A 20,627-nucleotide genomic window follows, 5' to 3' on the forward strand; every position below is an offset into this window, starting at 1 on the left:
CTTTTGCTCTACATATCAATTTACTGAACCACTGGTTCAGTAAATTGATATGAGACACATAAGCATTGATACATAAATGGGAATAATGTTCCTGTTAAAGTGCATTCAAACTACGATTCGGGCATCCGGCAGGAGAATTTTAAAACCGGCTACTCCCATGTCCCCGCCATACTGCGTTCATTTCAATGAGCCAGACTAGTGACTCCAGTCTGATTATTTTTTAACTGTAGACTACGATTTTCAGTCCAGCAACAAAAACCGATACAGTCCAAAAATGAGCCGGCCAGAGTCACTACCTGGAATAAATGGGGTGCTCTTCTGGGAAACATGTAGTTTTACCTTTATCAAGAGATTCTGAAGAATGCAGAAGATCCCAGCACTCTCTTGCAGTTTTAAAGCTTTCTAGGACTTCATTAGGGTTAGAAAGATCATTTTTATTAACAATCACATGACGGCTTCGGCCTTTTCCAGAGAGGTCTTCGTCATCTGAACTCTAAAGAATACACAAATATATTGAATATGAACATATCCTCACACAAAGGGTGCTGGTTGTTAACTAATGATGAAAGGTCATTTGAGCATTAATGACTAGGCCAATTTTCATTTTTGCATTTAGTTTTTTTTTCCTCTTTGCCTTTTAAAATCAATAATTCCTTCTGTTTTCCACTTACAAGGTAATTTGACCACAAAATCTACGGCGAGGCAAAAAAAAAAAAAAAAAAAGGAAAATTTTCATATCACACACGTTTGTAGAGTAAAATTAAAGAGAAAAAAAAATTTAGCTAAATTTGGGAGGGGGGGGTAGGTTGTGTCTACATAGTGCCCTATACCATTAATATGACATGTTACCTTTATTCTGTAGGGCATTATGATTACAATGATACCCAACTTAAAGTATTAAAGTTTTGTTTTGATTTACTACTTTTTGTAAGAAAATAAATATGCTTAACATGGTCCTATTCTGATCGGGCTGAAAGAGGTGACAGTCTGACATGTACTTTTAGTAAATAAAAGTGTTTGTTCAGCTCATACATAAATAATACACAAACAAAAAGGAAAGTCAAAAATACCATTGTTTTCTCCCGACTGTCTGCAAGTTTCCTCCTTTTGTGGATGTGCTTGCCGGAATTAATCTCAACATCACTGAAAACGTTTGATGTGTCCTCCAGAAGGACAATGGGAACTTGGTTTGGAGTGTTTGGTCCTTTAAAATATGAAATTTTAGTACATATTTAATAAAAATAGCTACTCAGGTGCCCCATCCCTTCTCAGCTTTCAAAATACAGAATTTAGCAGAATTCTAACATCTGACCCACAACATGGAATACTGTTAAAAAATGTTATTGGAAAAGTTTAAAAGCTCCACCCCATAGACTCATACCGTGTTTCTCCGAAAATAAGACCGGGTCTTATATTAATTTTAGTCACAAAAAACACACTAGGGCTTATTTTCAGGGTAGGGCTTTTTATTTATGGGGGGGCTGCAGGAGTATGGAGGATGGGGGGCTGTGGGAGTGTGGAGTATGGGGGCTGTGGGAGGATGGGGGGCTGTAGCAGTGTGGAGGATAAGGGGCTGTAGGAGTGTGGAGGATGGGGGGCTGTGGGAGTGTGGAGTATGGGGGCTGTGGGAGGATGGGGGGCTGTAGCAGTGTGGAGGATAAGGGGCTGTAGGAGTGTGGAGGATGGGGGGCTGTGGGAGTGTGGAGTATGGGGGCTGTGGGAGGATGGGGGGCTGTAGCAGTGTGGAGGATGGGGGCTGTAGCAGTGTGGAGGATGCCGCACCCCCTCCCCCCCCCCCCATCTTCCACACTGCTACAGCCCCATCTTCCACACTGCTACAGCCCCCCCATCCTCCACACTGCTATACAGCCCCCCATCCTCCCGCAGCCCCCCCATCCTCCACACTCCTGCAGCCCCCCCATCCTCCACACTCCTGCAGCCCCCCCATCCTCCACACTCCTACAGTGCCCCCCCACCCCTCTGCCATGATAAACCAGCACTTCCCCACCTTCATAGCGTCCGCAACTGAAGCTGCAGCTCTCGGCGGCGGCGGCGGGATCTCCTTCTGCTGCTTACCGGTAGCAGCCGGGGCAGGGACACGTCCGTGACGTCTGGCGTGCCTACGCGCGGACTATTTAAAGCACCAGCGTCCCTTCATTTAACTTGCCAAGGGACCAGCCAAAGAGGAGAGGGGGGACGGGGGTCCCGCATTACTGGCGGCCGCGGTCCACCAGTTGAGTACCCCTGGCCCTAGGTCTTATTTTCATTAGGGATTATCGGGGTTAGGGCTTATATTGCAGCCCACCCCGATAATCCAGCTAGGGCTTATTTCCGGGGAAACAGGGTAGGTTATATAGATCATAGGGTTAAAAAAAAATACTCAAGTCAAACATTTTCAACCTGTATCCCTATTGTATCCCTAATGTGTTGATCCAGAGGAAGGCAAATAAACCTTATGAGGCTGATGACAATTGCCACATACAAGGAAGGAAATTTCCTTACTGACTCCAAATATAACAATCAGAATTATTCCTGAATCGATGCTCTATCCCTGTAAATCTAGTATTTATACTAGAATAATAATATTACTCTCCAGAAAGGCATATTGTAATATTACTCTCCAGTAAGGCATCCAGCCTCTTTTGAATTCTTTTACATAGTTCACCATGACCACCTCCTCTGGCAGAGAATTCCATAGTCTCACTGCTCTTACAGTAAAGAACCCCCATCTGCGCTTTTGTAGAAAAAGTTCCTCAAGATGTTGACACCCCCTTGTTAAACATACAGACCTAAATGATGGGAGAAATCTCTCTGTACTGTCCACTGATATATTTTTACATAGTAATTAGTAGGGATCGACCGATATTGTTTTTTAGGGCCGATACCGATAATCTGTGGAGGTTAGGGCCAATAATTTATACCGATCTTTCGGTATAAGTTATTGGCTATTTATCCCCCCGCGACACCGCTGCAGATCATTGATTTAAAGCGGGCGCTTTAAATCAATGAACTGCAGAGGCTTTTGCGGTGCCATAGACCACCGCCGCCACCACCCGCTTCTCTCCCCCTGCCTGTCCGGGGGTCCTCCTGAGTCCTATCACCGCCACCGCGACGTCACGTCACTCGTCATTGGGCACAGCGTAACGCAGGAAGCAGCAGGAGCCAGTAGCGTGGACCCTGGGCCCAGGTAATAATAAAACCGGGGATGGGGGAGGCAATGGGGCCGGGGCGGTGTGCGACGGTCGCGGTGCGGGGGATTATCGGATTATCGGCAAGGTAATTGCCGATACAGATAATGCCCAAAATCGTGATTATCGTCCGATAATATCGGCCAAACCGATAATCTGTCGATCCCTAGTAATTAGGTCACCCCCCTAAGCCGCGGTTTTTCTAAACGTAATACCACTAAAGGCTCATTCACACTACGTATTTTTCTCAAGCGCTTGGACTACACAGTACAGAAGCCTCCCATTGTTCTCAATAATATTCTGCAGCAACATTCACACTATGGAATTTCAGCAGCGGATGTTTCGCCACGGAAATTCAGACCTCATGAAAAGAATGAACATGTTTATTCTTTCGGCAGTATCTTCTCCGAAATGTATTGCAGTCTATTGAGACAGCACATTTCTGAGCAGTCCTACAGTCCTAGCACCGGCCTGTTTTTCCAGTGCCTGCTCCAGATGGAATCTCTGTCTGGATTCTATAGTGTGAATGAGCCCTAATTCTGGTAATCTTTCTGGGTAATATAGTCCTCCCATTCCCTTATTACTCGTTGCCCATCTTTGAACCCTTTCCAGCTCCACTATGGCCCTGATTTACTAAGAGTGGAGTGTAGTTTTTTTTTGTGGGTTTTGATTTGACAAGTATTTTCCCTGGTTATCTACAGTACTAATGTTTCCCTATGTTTTGCTTTTTTTTTTAATTGTTTTTTTATTTTTTATTTTTTTTACACAACTGTGCTGTTTTTAGAACTCAAATCCACCACATTTTCTGTGGAAACATAAGTAAAATATGTTGATTTTTTTTTTATGTCAGGAACACATCCCTTTCCCGGTGGCCCTGCTCTTTTTTTTGGATTTTCTAAGTAAAATTGAGAACTTATCTGTTTTTTTGGCGCAATGTGACATTTTGGCACACAACCAAACTAAATAGGTTCTGATTTACTATTGTACACCCGACCTATATCTTTCTTGTACACTGGTGGTCTGACTAGTGATTTGTACAGCGGTAGAATTATTTCCCTGTCGTGGGTATCTATGGACCTATTTTTTCCCCCCCACTTGCCTTGGCAGCTGCCTGACATTGGTTGCTATAGTTAAGTTTACTGTTAAAAAAGAAGTATCATGTACAAAAAAATGTATCCCCTATTCGCAGTATAGGGCCCCTAGCAATCTCCTGAACAGAGCCCCATCTCTCCCGGGGAAGAGAGCGTGCAGACCCCCACACGAAGCGGTGGCCGACACGCCCCCTCTTTATGTCTCTATGGCAGAGCTGAAGATATGCAGAGCAGAACTGCTCTCCCAGATATATGGAGGGTGCAGTTTAGAATACTATTCATATATAGCGCTATGGTGGCATAATATGAAAAATGCACAGCGGGGGTATATAGTTAAAAATGCACTGGGGGGGGGGGGTTGGGAATATAGTTAAAAATGCGCCGGCGGGGGAAAATAATTCTAAATGCGCCGGTTGGGGTGGGGGATCATATTTTTTTCAATGCTGCGTTGGTACGTCACAGCACCGACCGCCACCTGAGTGTCATGCCAAGTGCGCCAGGGCCAGTTTACAATTGGTGCTACAAGCGAAACATGTGTAATGACAGAGAAAGCGCCAAACGAATGGGATGAGGGGTGTAGTAACCTTAATGAAATTTCATTTCAGGGGAGTGTCCAGACCCATCCACAGTGTCTCTCTATCCCCCCCCACCCACCACCACCAAGCAAACACGCCCGCAGAGCTGAGGTTTTGTCCACAGCATACAAGCTCCAAGATGCCAGCGGTGGACGACAGCAAAAGCAGGCACAAAAAACTACAGAGCTTCCTCAACAGATAACAGGCCAGTAAAACAGGATAACCAGGGGAAACGTGTAATACATGTCAATTGCAAAATTGCCTTACTAGTAGCTAGCTCCATAAAGGCAAATTCATATAGAAGCCAAACCATTAAGAATCATTGGTATCGAAACACATTTCCTAAAAGTTTAACAAGACACGAAGGAAAGAGACAAAATTAAACAAAAAGCTGATACTCATTATAATTCACAAAACAGTAACAGGTCTTCTTTACAATGGCCTATATAAAAAAAGCACACACCTTGGAAGAGGGAAGGCTGAATAGCACTGATGTACTGGAAGACACACTTGAAAAATATCAGCATGGTGGAATAGACAACCTGATTCTTATATTTTGCATGTGCTTCGTTCTCGAAGTTGCTAATGTAGCGACAGAGTTCTTTGACGCGATGAAAAAGATCGTTAAAATTCCTACATAAAACAACACATAAGTTATCCCACAAGAACAAGTAGAGACAAGGAGAACAATAAGGGAGTATAATAGATAATAAGCAAAAGTCTATGTAAAGCTCTGCCAAAACAGTAAAGCATTACTATAGACAATACAAAAAAATGGCTTTATTCTGTATCATCATCTTATAAATTAAATAACAGAATTTGGATGATTCATTTACAATCCAACCTGGTTCCCTTGTCCATCTGCCATTCACAACGCATTCCAACCACTGACAAGATTTTAAAAAGTCGATCCCAAGGGTCCAGGATCTGTGAAGATTTTTCAGTCAGACCCTCAATAATGTATTTCTGGGAGCTTCGTTTGGTAGGGGACAGTAAATCTGATGTATCTTGTGTACCTGAGCATAAAAGGAACCTAATATTATTAACCTGCTCAACAAATAGATGCTTTACAGCAAACTTCTAAACAAATAATGCAACACGATCAACTAGTATACAAACATTACATAGAAGCAGAAGACATTTCTATGATAGTCCTTACCTGGATGCTGGGCGTCTGTCTGGGGCGATCGTGTAACATAATTTATATAAAATTCCGCAGCTTTGTTCAGGTATTTGTATAAGAGGCTCGAGGGTAAGCGGACATCCAGGTTGTTAATAATAAGGGGTAAAACATCACACACTGGAAACAAGAAAATGATGATATAACTGGTTGTATCAATTGAAGTAATGAATCTGCTGTATAGCACTAAGTTCAGTACAAAGACTTGCCAAACTTAAAGACTTTGCATGTTATTAAGGGTGTGTGGAGAAGTAGACATTTAAGAGTTGGGGCAGAATTGTTATACAAGCGTAATTTTTTCAGCATGTGAAAATCTTTTTTTTTGGGGGGGGGGGGGATTTTTATTAATTTATTTTTTTCAGCAGACGTGTTCTCACACACATCACTTTTGGATTTGGACTTTAAAATATCAATCTCCTTTGGTGGACTATTTTGCGTTTGCTTACTTGGGTTTTTGTAGCTTGTTGGTGCAGTGTTATTTACTTTATTGGATACACCTCAAAATTTTGTTTATACATTCCTGCCATATGAGTAGGAACTGCAAATTAAATTTTTCTAAGGCCCCTTTCACACTACAAAATTACTCCGTTTTAAAGATCCGTACGAAGTTCCGTCTGAAAATCAGCTGTAAAACGGCTGGAAGTTGTAGTTTTGCAACAGCTGGAGGCACACTGGTTGCGAAATACTGAAATAGGACACAAACTGTTTCACAACCAATGTGTCTCCAGCTGTTGCAAAACTCAGAATGCATTGACAGTCGAAGGCCATGCTTAGAGTTGTAGTTTTGCAGCAGCTGGAGGCACACTGCTACAACTCCCAGCATGCCCTTTGGCTGTGCATGCTGAGAGTTGTTGCTAAGCAACAGCAGGAGGTAAACAGGCCTCACCTCCTGCTGTATCCTGCCGCCGGGACTGCCACCGTTCCTGAGGGGACCCCCGCCAGGAGAGGGAGTGGAAGGAGACCCCCGCCTGCCCAGATCGGCCACCCGATCGCCGTTCCGACAGATCAATCACGTGATCGTGAGGTGGCACCGCACTCCTGCTGGGTAAGGGTGAATAGGGCTGTCTCTGACAGCTCCATTCACCCTTTTTTCCGGGTTATTTCTGAATTGACCGGCGATTTGTGGTGATCGCTGATAGGGGGTCTCAGGACCCCCCAGGGGTTTGCACGGGGTGCCTGCTGATAGATGTCCGCAGTCATCCCAGTCCGAAATTCCCACAGGCATACAGGTATGCCCTGGGTCCTTAAGTACCAGGGAGTTGGGGCGTACCTGTACGCCCTGGGTGCCTGTGTTTGTTTTTTCACCTTAAAGGGGTACTCCGCCCATAGACATCTTATTCCTCCCCCGGTGATCTCTGTGCAGCACCACCCCTTTAATGACCAGATCCAAATTTTCTAATCTGTCATGTGTCTCTTTAAGTGGTAATTCCTCAGACATGTTTTTAATTAGCAACGCAATTCTGAGATTGTTTTCTCATGACATATTGCACTTTTTTTTTGTTTCTTTTTTTACAGCGCTCACCATGCCAGAAGCAACATTATCGTTTTATTGTGCAAGTCATAACAAACCTTGCGATACCTATTATGTATTGAGGTGATATAGTGCACATAGGGTATTATTGGGAAAGTAGCATTTATTAAAATTTCTCACACTTCTGCTGCCATGGGAGCACACGAGACCCCGCAATTGTATCGCAAGATCACAGTTTGTGAAAAGGGGGAGCCCTCTCCCCTGTCACTCCCATAGAGGCAGTGATCAGAACTTTAATAAAGTTACTTTTGTTCTATTGAAATTCCAAAGGATGTGGGAGTGGTTTCCTGTGTGGATCACCCTGGCTTGAGGAGAGTGTGAGAGAAGATCTGCGCATGTGTCAACTCCAAAAACGGATTAGAAAAACCGTGTGCAACCGTATTCTGAAATTCTGTGTACGGTTCTCATAGACAACAATGTTAAAAGAAACGCATACGGTTCGCATACGGTTTTCCAACCAGAGGCAAAAACGTGGTCGACAGCGTTTTTGCCTACGGTTGAAAAATCGGCAAAACCGTATCCGAGGCAAAACGGATGCAACCGTGCACAACATTTGGAATACGGTTTACAATGCATTCTGTGTGCATACGGTCGTATACTTTTTTTTGCGGAAAACCGTATACGGTTACCGTATTTGAAAAACTTGGTGTGAACCCAGCCTTACTCACTTAAATCTGTTAGGTGCTGTGTTAAGCTTGTAAATAGTTTCATTTCTAATGTGCCTCAGCGCGCTTTGGAGTTGGGGAGCCGGCTGGCCGAGTTTCCCTGTCTCCTACGTAATCCCTCGTTGGTCTTGTTCCTTTCGTTATTAGGCTAATGAATAGCTGCAGGTAAGTGCACAGAGTATACTGGGTTTAGTGCAGGGGAACTAGCTTTCAGATTCTCTTTAAAGGGGTATTCCAGGAATTTCTTTTATTTGACTATGCTACAGGGGCTGTAAAGTTAGTGTAGTTCATAATATATTGTCTGTACCTGTGTGTGATGGTTTTCTCACAATTCTTATGTGATTTTCACCCCAATATTTATTTTTAACAGCACACAAAATTACTGTTGTCTCGGATTTTTCCCAGCTTGCAATGCGGCCGAGACCGGTCTCACTAGTCAGCTGATGACAGGGAGCCTGTCTGCTTCAATGGGTGGGGGGGATCAATTTGCAACTAATGCAACAGCTGGAGGCACCCTGATTGAAAACCACAGGTCTTTTGAATGGATGCAGCTCATTTATGTTTCAATGGGTGGGGTGGCTGATGTGTGGGAGGGAAGAAAATGGAATTCTGGGATTTGTAGTAAAAAAAATTAAACTGAAACAAGAAATACCAGTTCACAAAAAGTTAGCCACAGTATTATGGTAATCTCACAACATAGCCATTTAGCCCCAAGACAAGCGGAGATACTTCCTAAGCCTGTCCATTACAGTCTGCCAGGTACGTACTAAAATCACCTTATGGTGGAGAACCCCTTTAAGTGAATAGTCACTAGGTTTATGCTACTTTATCTGTGAACAGAATAAACTAGTGCTAGAGATCCTGATTCCAAGTATGGGGAGAATTATAGAATACAACAAATGACAAACTCCTTTTAGGCAACCCCATTATTTTCATGTATTTGATGTACTGTTTGCATTTTATGTTATTGCACTTACCAAAAAGCTTTCTAAAACAGTTTACAGGAGATTCTTGGTCTTCCAGACTCTCAGCTTCTAACAAAGTTTCACCCAAGCTAACCTGTCAAAAAATTAATACATAAAAATTAGACTTGACATTTTAATGAATCTATATGGGATACGATGTCCGAAGGCGGGGGTTCTGGCAGCTGGAAAACATAACACCAACACGCCCACCCCCACCAATCTCCGGGCAGAACCCTGGTGATCTGAACATCTTTGTTAAGAATGCAGGGTTCAGGCAGCTGTGGTCATGACACCACACACCCTCCATATCTGTGGAAGGGGTGTGACTAGTGACCACAGCAGTCATGCCCCCTCCATTAGACATGAATGGAGGGGCGTGGCGCCACGGCCACCTGGACCCGGCATTCTTAACAAATATGTTGCGGACATAAGGGTGCTCCCTCTGTTCACCAACAGCGGCGCCGCAATACGAATGCGGGTGGCAATTGGTTGCTATGGCCTCATGTCTGACAGCTACAGATGCCTGTGAGATCCAGCCACAGGCTGTAAAGTGTGCAGCTCATCAGGTTATACTGTGCTGCAATACAAATGTGTTGCAGCACAGTATAACCTGCAAAAAGTGTAAAATAAAATAAAAGGTTCTTCAATAAATGTATGACTTGTAAAAAAATTTAATAAATGCCCTTTTCCCAATAAAAGACCTGTATTATCATAAAAAAAGAAAATAAAAAATCATATACATACTAGGTATAGCCACGTCCGTAATGACGTGTACTATAAAGCTATAAAGTAAATTATCCCGCACGGTGGAGGTCATGAAAAAAAATAAAATAAATAAAACACATGGCATTGGTTGAAAAATTAAAAAAGTTACAGCTGGAGGAAAACGATAACACAAAAAAGGGAAAAAAATTATTTTGCTCAGAAAAGGGAAAAAAACATAAAATCTATATAAAATGGGTATCGCCATAATCATACCGACCCACAGAATAAATATAACATCACTTTTACTGCACAGTGAACAATATTTTTTAGTTTTTCACAAAAAATGCTGCATGTGTCAACAAAAATGCACCACTTCTATACACAATATGTCACGAAAAAAAACTCACAATCGCTCCGCTCATAAAAAGAGTTCTAAAGTTTTTAACATTTAAAAGACACACGGCACCCTGCTGTCATGACTGCACAGAGCAAACTCACCGTAAAATCTCTCATAGCCCTCATTGGGGGACACCTATACTGATGGGTATATGCTCTTGCCACTAGGAGGCACTGACACTAGGAAAAAAAAAAAAAGTCTGCTCCTCCCTGGCAGGATATACCCGCCCACTGGAAGTGGTAGTAATCAGTTGTCACAAAGCAGTAGGAGAAGCCAACAAGAAATGTCAGAACCAGAAAAATCATCCGTACAAAAAATGAAGATATGGGTGGGTGCGGTGTCGCCCAATGAAGGCTAGGAGAGAGAGATTTTACGGCGAGTACAAAAAAAAAAAAATAAATAAAAACTCATCTCCTTTACTCGGTCTCTCTACATTGGGTGACATCTATACTAATGGGACATACCAAAGCAGTCCCTTAGGGTGGGAATAACACCCAATAGAGAAAGGGAATCAGTCCAGAGACCGAACCCACTCGTCTGTAACGTCTGCGGACGAGACCCCAGGCCAGAGACAACCGAGGCCCAGAAACTGTGCTCCCGGATTATCCCCCGTCCGTGGAGATGGACTAGGATGCCAAAGAAAGAGACCGTCCTATGCAGAGACTAAACCTACGGTCCATATAGAAAGACAAGAAAAAGGAAGCCAACTAGGAAGCCAGACGGGCCAGAACCATTCTGGAAGGAAGTAGGAAATCAACCCCAAGGAACACAGAACAAGACAGAGGGCTAGCCGGGCTGGGAAACAAAAATGGAAAAAAAGGGCACAAGAGAACCCCATCCAGGGCTGATTCGAGAGAACATGGCGGAAAGGCACCAGGGAGAGAAGCGTACGCCTAAGCAGAAGGTGAGCACAAAAAAGGTAGAGACCAGAAAACCATTGGAAAAAAGTAAGACAGAGACCGGCTCAAGAGAGGCCTGGTGCATAAGATCGATGACCTGAACAACTGGGGACCCAAAACCCCCATCCCAGGGGCACGCCATGAGCAACTGGTAGTCTTAATCAGCTCAACTGGTGTAATCCTGATGACCAGAATGCCCTCCATCTCAGGAGTACATGGACCCTGAAGGAGGAGACAAAGTAAAAACAGCCGGAAAAGAAACGGTTACACCCTGAAAAGGAGCATCCTGGAACACCAGAGAGACAGACATGGAGGTTCCTGAGTCACTTGGAAGACGTAAAAGGAAGGAAAAATGGCCAAAAAAAAGAGCATCCCGGAACCCAGAGTGACTGATATGGGAATTGGCGGTTCCTGCGTCTCCTGGAAGACTCACACCTGAAGGGTACGTAAACCCAATGGCCGAGAAACACTCCGGGAGACAAACTTCCGTGTTGAGACAAGAAGTGCGGTACAGAAAGACCGCCCCACAATGGGATCACGGAGAAGTCTGGGCAGGAGAGTTACACATGCCGGAGACCTCAATCATCACACTAAGACCCAAAGAACCAGGATGGCCGACCTAAAAAGAGAAGGAACGCCACAGCAGTCTGTGATAGTGTCAAAGACAAGGAGACTAATCAGAGTTGGGCCACAGCGGTCCGAGCAGACCAGAGCACTCCAAGCAACATCCCGTCAGGACAACAAAAACAAAAGGGGGACCCAGCAGGGACTCCCAGGGTCTGGGCACAGGAAGGTCACTCTAGAAAACTGTAGTGTCAGTGTAGCACAACAGACACTGATAAGGGAAGGATGAACACACCCTTCCAGGGCGATTGTGCCGAGGGAGGAGGAGAGCAATGGCAGGACCCAAACAACAGAATGTGGCTAGACTGGCTGTTGCTGAGCCATACATGATTGCGTAAACTCCTCCAACAGATGAGAGCGCCAAGGCTGCATGAGCAGCAGTAGATTTAAAAAAAAAAAAAAAAAAACAGGAAGAGAACCAGGCTGCAATAGTGGGCAGTAAGCACACAAGCATAGACAGCGTAAAGCTGTTCTGAATGCTCTTAGCAAAAAAAAAAAAAAAAAAAAACCACACACAACGGCACAGCCAGATACCCCACCTATATAGTGGGAAGAGAAAGAGATGGCTCCATCTAGGCAGAAGATAGCGCTCAGCGGAAAACCCCCTCTAGTGGAGGAGAAAACAGGGTTGGGTGAGAGGAAACTCCGACACAGACCATGCCAAGCTCCGGATCCTCGTACCCACTGTGGAAGGGGGATTTGTCAAGTGCCCCAGACACTGTAGTAGCAGGAAAATGCAGCCCTACGGCAACGGGACAAAGTACTGGGTGGACATAGCCCCCAGGAACCCTGCGACAACATACAGAGATGGAGGGATCAGGATCCTAGACACTGGTGCAGGGCAAAGAAACAAAAACATGGCTACGAATGCAAATAAGTAGCACATGCACACAGAAACCAATAGCGTTGAGGGGAACACCCAATTGTGGTGAAACCTTGGACCAGATGGGCGCCAATGGAGCCATCCTAGTCGTGTCTAAAGCAACAGAGCAGACGCCTGCCTGAGCCACCCTGCACAGGAACCCAAGAAAGAAAACTGGAGGCATGGGGGGGGGGGTTGGGCAGGCTGAACTGACTGTCGCCCCCAACAGGTGCCATGCCAGAACAGGGGTGTTCAACCACCACAGGCCTTTAGAACATGATCACAGAAAGGCCCCAGGCACACACCCCCGACAGAAGGGAGGGTGGGCTCCACACATGCAGAGGACCTAAGCATACGTAGGGATACAGATATTGTTACCTCATGATAGTAGCGGGGTACTAGAATGCAGACACGAAGGAACCACAGACATCCAAAAGTTTGGCAGTATGGAAGACAGACTCAGCACCCTATGGTGTGTCACAAGCATGCCCTTAGAAGACCAACATGGCATTCTGAAAAAGGGGAACAGAGAGTGCTACTGTTGCTGTGAAATGCCCTGGAATCTGCAGGAAAATGCCCACACCCTATCTCCTGATTGTGCCACACACCAGAGCTGCTGTCTCAGATGCAAGAGATGAATGATGTATGTATGGCAGGAATCATGCAGACACAGTCTGGCTTACAGGTATAAAAGTCCAATAAACCCACAGAGACACACTTTGTGGGACTTCACACGGAAGGAGTCACTGGACTGCAGTCGCGGTTACCAGCCTTAAGCCTTGATAACGGCAGGCATGAAAAGAGGGTCCTGGTAAGTAAAGAACCCCGCAAAACAGCATGCGGTGCATTGTATAGGGCTCATTGTATGCGTATGGTGCGGGAAGTGTATGTTAGTTGACCCAACGTAGCAGTAAACCACGCGGACATCTGTCCGGCTGACTGGTGGAAGAATTCTGAACGCACTGGAACACTCCTTAGAACTCTCCCACAGAAAGTGGGGCACAGGAGTGCAGCCAATCTGATGGGTGACCCGGTGGTGTAGGAGACCATGAAGACTAATGGCTGGCTGACTGGCAGCAGTCTCTTGTGGCTGCAGGAACCACCTGACAGATTCCTCACACCAACAGTGAGGTACGGGAAGCCACAGCCATGCACGCGGCAGCCCAGAGATGGGAGACAGACGGCGGCGGCAACCGTACAGACAAAAGTCTGGCTTAACGGCACTGGTGATAAGGGGACACAGTCAGAACACAGTTAGGCAGTAACTGTGCCCCTTTGACGCATGTGGAAAGGTGGGGAAGTCTAAAAGGCATGGATAGAATCCCCGTCACCCTGGGAGATCAGGGGGAGGCTTAGGAGCCTTGGATTGTAATCCCATTGCCCTGTATAGGGTCCATAGGACACGCCAAATCACTCCAACGGACACCGCGCACTAGCAGTGAGGAACCGGAACTTCAGTGGGGCACCGTAATCCAGCCGCGGATGCGGCAGTTGTGAGATGAGTGACAGGCAAAACTACTGTCTGGCCTAATGAGAACAGGTCCAATCCATGTCCACGTAGGGACACTTCCACGGAGACCTTGCACTGAACGTGGAGATTCAGGGCAGTAGCGGCGGATGCAGCAATCTGTGGAGGAGAGAATAATGTGTGCACACCAAGAACACCGGCGGACATGACAGACATGTCATGGCAACCAGCGGTAGAGGAGAAAAAGACCTGTCTGTAACCCTGGTATCTTCCAAGGGATCATGAAATCCCTGGCAATGACCCACCAAGACGAATCACATACGCTCCATGACAGAGTGAGAACCCTGCCGAAAGTACGTATGCCACAGACATACCCAATGTAATGTGCCATATCAGGTCCAGTACAGGGTGATGAAGACAATAAAGGGGCCCTCTTATACAGTCCCAGAAAAAGAACCCATATATTAAGCTGAAAAGAGCAGTGTCCCCAGAAGTCACAAGGGTGCAGTGGAAAATAAGGCACAATTAAATTATAGGCCACAAGAGGGCGCTAAATACAACTAAATGGCCTGAGACCAACAGCAGAGATTCACGTTTTTTTTCCCCCACACACCAAAATGGCAGAAAGGAAGCGCGGTAGCAAGGCGCCATGTACTGAATATGTCCGCATGATCCCCGAAGTTAGAATGGCTAGGAAGCCCACAACATGTTCCTCATGCAGGGACACTAAGGAATGCTCATGCGGCAGCCCTAGGAGCAGTGATGGTATGGAGCTGGACAGCTCCGAGGCTAGAGGACAAAAGCGGGCCGGACCGGACGAACTCCCGCCAGGTTGTAGCTAAGGGAGGCCGGAGGAGCTGTTCAGATAACGGAGCGCCGCCGACTCCCGCAATGGAGGAGGTGCGAAGCAAGATGCTGGTGGAGGGGCGGAGCTAGACGCCGCTGGAGGTGCAATCACAACCGTGGGTAAGCACTCGCCGGCCACAGGAATGATCCACAAGGTGCGCAAACCTGGGGAGGAGGCGCTGCCTGGCTCCCAGACCTGTATCTTGCCTCCTACTGACACTATCTAAAACTGATTACTTACTTCCAGTGGGCGGGTATATCCTGCCAGGGAGGAGCCGACCTTTTTTCCTAGTGTCAGCGCCTCCTAGTGGTAAGAGCATATACCCATCAGTATAGGGGCCCCCCAATAAAGAGGGACCGAGAAATAGAACACATATGATGTAAACAGTTCTCTAAATTAAAAATATGTCAAAAATATGACAAGGATAGAAATGTCAAAACCCTAGCTCTCCCTCTACATTTTAAGATAGGGGTTAAGATGTCCAGGGGTGGAGTACACCTTTAAGATTTATTTTAAACAATATCTATGAGGTCTTTCCCTGCAATTTTGCATTTCTTGTCATAAATGTGCAATTCTGTACCCAGGAAGTGCCTTGCATGTAGCTTTGAAATTTGTATACAATAGGCATATAAGCTTTAGAACTGGACCAGAAAACTATGATGAATAACACATTGCTGATTACCTGGGGGAAGAGATGGCACAAGGATGCACTATAGGAACAAGGCATGCTGGTAAAGGCAGTATAATGTCCTAGGCCAGTGGTTCTTTACCTTTATTGCCTGCATACCCCTTGCTCGAGTATAATACAGAATGTAAAGGTGCATGCACCACGATTTGTGCAACCCAGAGGGACAAATTTAAAACAGGTGGGTTTAAAAATTCTTCCACTGGATATGGCTGCTGGATGCACGAATTGTAGTGTGCATGCACCCTAAGAATCAGTAATATAATGTAATGAACATACACAATGCACCCAGCAGAATAGTGAGTAAAGAATAGTGAGTATACGAGAGGTTACTCCTGAGTTAAATTCTATATTAAATAATAGGATGTAACTTATGAGAAACATCAGGTATACCCCAGAGCTGTACTCACTATTCTGTTGGTGTAGTCACTAGGGGAGTTTTATCAAAATCTATGTAGAGGAAGCATGGTGCAGTTGCCCATAGAAACCAGATTGCTGCTTTTATTTATTTTTTATTTTTAAAAAGCCTTCTGAACAATAAAAGAAGCTGATAGGTTGCTATTGGCAACTGTCCCAATCTTTCTCTACACAGGATTTTATAAATCTCCCCCCACTGTGTACATACATTACAATTTAATCCTTCTTACAGGAGAAGTAATGTATACACACAGTGACTCCACACCAGCTCAGTAGTACATGTGAGTATAATACAGGATGATGTCTCACTGGGCTCCTTCCCAGCTCCTCTACTCTGGCATCATCACAGGTCCTTTAGCTACATTCTCTTCTGTCCTTCTGAGCTCGGACCCCACATCTACTGGTCACATGACTGTGACATCACCACAGGTCCTTCATCCTCCAGCAGATACAGAGTAGATCCTGGTCCGGCAGTCACTTCTGTTGTTTTGTGTGGAGAACTCTATTGCTCACTGACTGCCCAACCGTGACCTGCTTTGTGGTTGCTAAATGGCCATTATTAGGGAGTTTTATTTATTTATTTTTTTATCAGTACCCCTAGAAGGGCGGCTGTGTGCCCCTGGAGGCACGCATACCCCAGGTTGGAAACTGCTGCTCCAGTCTACATACACTCATATTACACAAAATAGCTGTAATGGTGTAAACATCCATTTTGCTGTTCATGGTAATTTAAACTGGTTTGACAAAACACGGAAATGACCCTTACCCCATGTTGTACTACAGTTTCTGGGAAACGTCTCAACAAAAGAAGGAGCATTTCTGCCCTTTCCAGCGTATTAAAACATTGTTCTGTAGCTTTAAGTAACATTTCACACTGTACGCGACCAGGGAGTGCCTCAAACAGGCCTGGAAAATATTAAGCATAAAGATAGACATAACCATTACATGGATCATTGGATCAGTGTATCCATTAGCCAAATAAATGAAACTATCTTTAAAAACATACCTACTGCTAGATTTTGTTTTGCACATATCAGAAATACATGTGAATATATGAAAATGAGTACTCAATCTTGTTAGGAGAAAATGCCCGTTCATTACCCTTTATCTGCCTGATGTTTCCGTCTCCAAATCTGTAGACTCTTTAAATGTCTAGAAACCTTCCCAATTTCTAGAACATTTTACTAGAATGGTCCAATAAACATAAGACAATGAGAAAGGGAAATGTAGAAATAGCTTAGAGCACTTAAGAAAGACCCCGCCAACTTAAATGCAAGAAAAGAAAGGAAATGTAAATTTACAAGCTACATACAGTATTTTAGCTGGACAATTGCTCCTCATTAAAGGGGTTCTTCGGTGCTTACACATCTTATCCCCTATCCAAAGGATAGGGGATAAGATTCCTGATCGCGGGAGTCCCACAGCTGGGGACCCCCGGGATCATACACGCGGCACCCCGTTTGTAATCAGTCCCCGGAGCGTGTTCGCTCCAGGACTGATAACGGTCGACCGCAGGGCCAGCGGCGTGTAACTTCACGTCCCCGCCCCGTGTGAAGTCACGCTCCGCCCCTCAATGCAAGTCTATGGGAGGGGCGTGATAGCTATCACGCCTCCTCCTGTAGGCTTGCATTGAGGGGCGGAGCGTGACGTCACACGGGGGCGGAGGCATGACGTCACACGCCGCCGGCCCAGTGGTCGCCTGTAATCAGTCCCGGAGCGAACACGCTCCGGGGACTGAATATAAATGGGGAGCCGCGTGCATGATCCCGGGGGTCCCCAGCTGCGGGACTTCCGCGATCAGGCATCTTATCCCCTATCCTTTGGATAGGGGATAAGATGTGTAAGCACCGGAGTACCCCTTTAAGGTTGCACACACCTAGTCCTAAACATGGCTAAGATTTCTACAGACTTGTGATAATATAAGCATGCAATACACTGCTCAAAAAAAATAAATAAAGGGAACACAAACAACACAATGTAACTCCAAGTCAATCACACTCCAGTGAAATCACTCTGTCCACTCAGGAAGAAACACTGATTGACAATCAAATTCACATGCTGTTGTGCAAATGGAACAGACAACAGGTGGACATTATAGGCAATTACCAAGACACCTCCAATAAAGGAGTGGTTCTGCAGGTGGTGACCACATACCACTTCTCAGTTCCTATGCTTCCTGGCTGATGTTTTGGTCACTTTTGAATGCTGGCGGTGCTTTCACTCTAGTGGTAACATGAGACGGAGTCTGCAACCCACACAAGTGGCTCAGGTAGTGCAGCACATCCAGGATGGCACATCAATGTTAGCTGTGGCAAGAAGGTTTGATGTGTCTGTCAGGGTAGTGTCCAGAGCATGGAGACGCTACCGTGAGATAAGCCAGTACATCAGGAGATGTGAAGGAGGCCGTAGGAGGGCAACAACCCAGCAGCAGGACCGCTACCTCCGCCTTTGTGGAAGGAGGAGCAGGAGGAGCACTGCCAGAGCCCTGCAAAATGACCTCCAGCAGGACGCAAATGTGCATGTGTCCACTCAAACGGTCAGAAACAGACTCCATGAGGGTGGTATGAGGGCCCGACATCCACAGGTGGGGGTTGTGCTTACAGCCCAACACCGTGCAGAACATTTTGCATTTGCCAGAGAACACCAAGATTGGCAGATTCGCCACGTGCGCCCTGTGCTCTTCACAGATGAAAGCAGGTTCACACTGAGCACATGTGACACTTCTGGAGAACATTCTGCTGCCTGCTGCAACATCCTCCAGCATGACCGGTTTGGCGGTGGGTCAGTAATGGTGTGGGGGTGACATTTCTTTGGGGGCCGCACAGCCCTCCATGTGCTAGCCTGACTGCCATTAGGTACCGAGATGAGATCCTCAGACCCCTTGTGAGACCATATGCTGGTGTGGTTGGCCCTGGGTTCCTCCTAATGCAAGACAATGCTAGACTTCATGTGGCTGGAGTATGTCAGCAGTTCCTGCAAGAGGAAGGCATTGATGCTATGGACTGGCCCGCCCGTTCCCCAGACCTGAATCCGATTGAGAACATCTGGGACGTCATGTCTCGCTCCATCCACCAACGCCACATTGCACGACGTTGGCGGATGCTTTAGTCCAGGTCTGGGAGGACATCCCTCAGGAGACCATCTACTCATCAGGAGCATGCCCAGGCGTTGTAGGGAGGTCATACAGGCACATGGAGGCCTCAAACACACACTACTGAGCCTCATTTTGACTTGTTTTAACCCCTTAATGACCACGGATGTATATTTATGTCCTGTGGCCGGCTCCCGATCTGTGAAGGGCACTCAGAAGCTGAGCATGCCTCGTATATGCGGGGGTCCTGGTTGCTATCAGCCACCAGGACCCGCGGCTAATACTGGACATCGCTGATCGGACTGATGTCCAATATTAGCCCTTTAGACGCCGCAATCAAAGTTGATCGTAGCATCTAAAATGGGAGAATACACTGCGGGTTAGCTCAGCAGAGCTGTTCGGGACCGCCGCGGTGAAATCGTGGCATCCAGAACAGCTGAGAGGAGAGCGGGAGGTGTCTTACCTTCCTCTCGGCTGTCTGATCGGAGTTTAATTGCGCCAAACCTGAAATCCAGGCATGAGCAATCAAGCGCACAAAACACTGATCAATGCATTCCTATGGCAATGCACTGATCAGTGCCTGCAATCAGTATATACAATGTTACAGCCCCTAGAGGGAGCTATAACACTGCATAAAAAAAAGTGAATGTGATTTAACCCCTTCCCTAATAAAAATCAGAATCACCCCCCTTTTCCCATAAAAAAAAAAAAAAAAAAAGTGAGTAAATAAAATTTAAAATAAACATATGTGGTATTGCAGCGTGCGTAAATGTGTGAACCATAAAAATATATTGTTAATTAAACCGTAGAGTCAATGGCGTACTTGCAAAAAAATGGCAAAATAGCGTATTTTTGGTCACTTTTTATACCATAAAAAATGAAAATGAATCAAAAAGTTTGATCAAAACAAATATGGTACCTATAAAAAAAAAATCATATTACGGTGCAAAAAAGTTAGCCCTCATACCGCCGCGTTCGTGGAAAAATAAAAAAAGTTATAGGGTTCAGAAGATGACAATTTAAAACTTATTAATTTTCCTGCATGTAGTTATGATTTTTTCCAGAAGTCCGACAAAATCAAACCTATATAAGTAGGGTATCATTTTAACCGTATGGACCTACAGAATAAAGATAAGGTGTAAGTTTTACCAAAAAATGTACTGCGTAGAAACGGAAGCCCCCAAAATTACAAAATTTTCTTCAATTTTGTCTCACAATAATTTTTTTTAATACATTTCGCCGTGTATTTTTGGGTAAAATGACTAAAGTCATTACAAAGTAGAATTGACCTTCAAAAAGCCATCATATGGATTTTTAGGTGCAAAATTGAAAGGGTTATGATTTTTAAAATGTAAGGAGGAAAAAAACGAAAGTGAAAAACTGAAAAACGCTTGGTCCTTAAAAAGGTGTTAAAGGGATATACCAGCGAAAAAAAAT

The 20,627-nt window shown here is 45.3% G+C and overlaps 1 protein-coding gene across 3 annotated transcripts in view; it reads right to left on the minus strand.

The window, feature by feature from the left end:
- INTS10 (integrator complex subunit 10) overlaps positions 1–20,627 on the minus strand; it is a 65,261-nt gene that overhangs the window by 16,360 nt on the left and 28,274 nt on the right. For all 3 annotated transcript variants that reach the window (XM_056569091.1, XM_056569082.1, XM_056569076.1), the window contains exons 4-10: positions 16,866–17,005; positions 9,208–9,289; positions 6,014–6,154; positions 5,699–5,870; positions 5,318–5,487; positions 1,071–1,204; positions 340–493 (exon numbers count right to left, since the gene is read on the minus strand). In XM_056569091.1, the coding sequence (XP_056425066.1) occupies positions 340–493; positions 1,071–1,204; positions 5,318–5,487; positions 5,699–5,870; positions 6,014–6,154; positions 9,208–9,289; positions 16,866–17,005 (993 nt within the window). The remainder of the gene's footprint in view (positions 1–339; positions 494–1,070; positions 1,205–5,317; positions 5,488–5,698; positions 5,871–6,013; positions 6,155–9,207; positions 9,290–16,865; positions 17,006–20,627) is intronic.

The sequence above is a fragment of the Hyla sarda genome, chromosome 1, assembly GCF_029499605.1.
Source record: "Hyla sarda isolate aHylSar1 chromosome 1, aHylSar1.hap1, whole genome shotgun sequence".
Taxonomy (NCBI): domain Eukaryota; kingdom Metazoa; phylum Chordata; class Amphibia; order Anura; family Hylidae; genus Hyla; species Hyla sarda.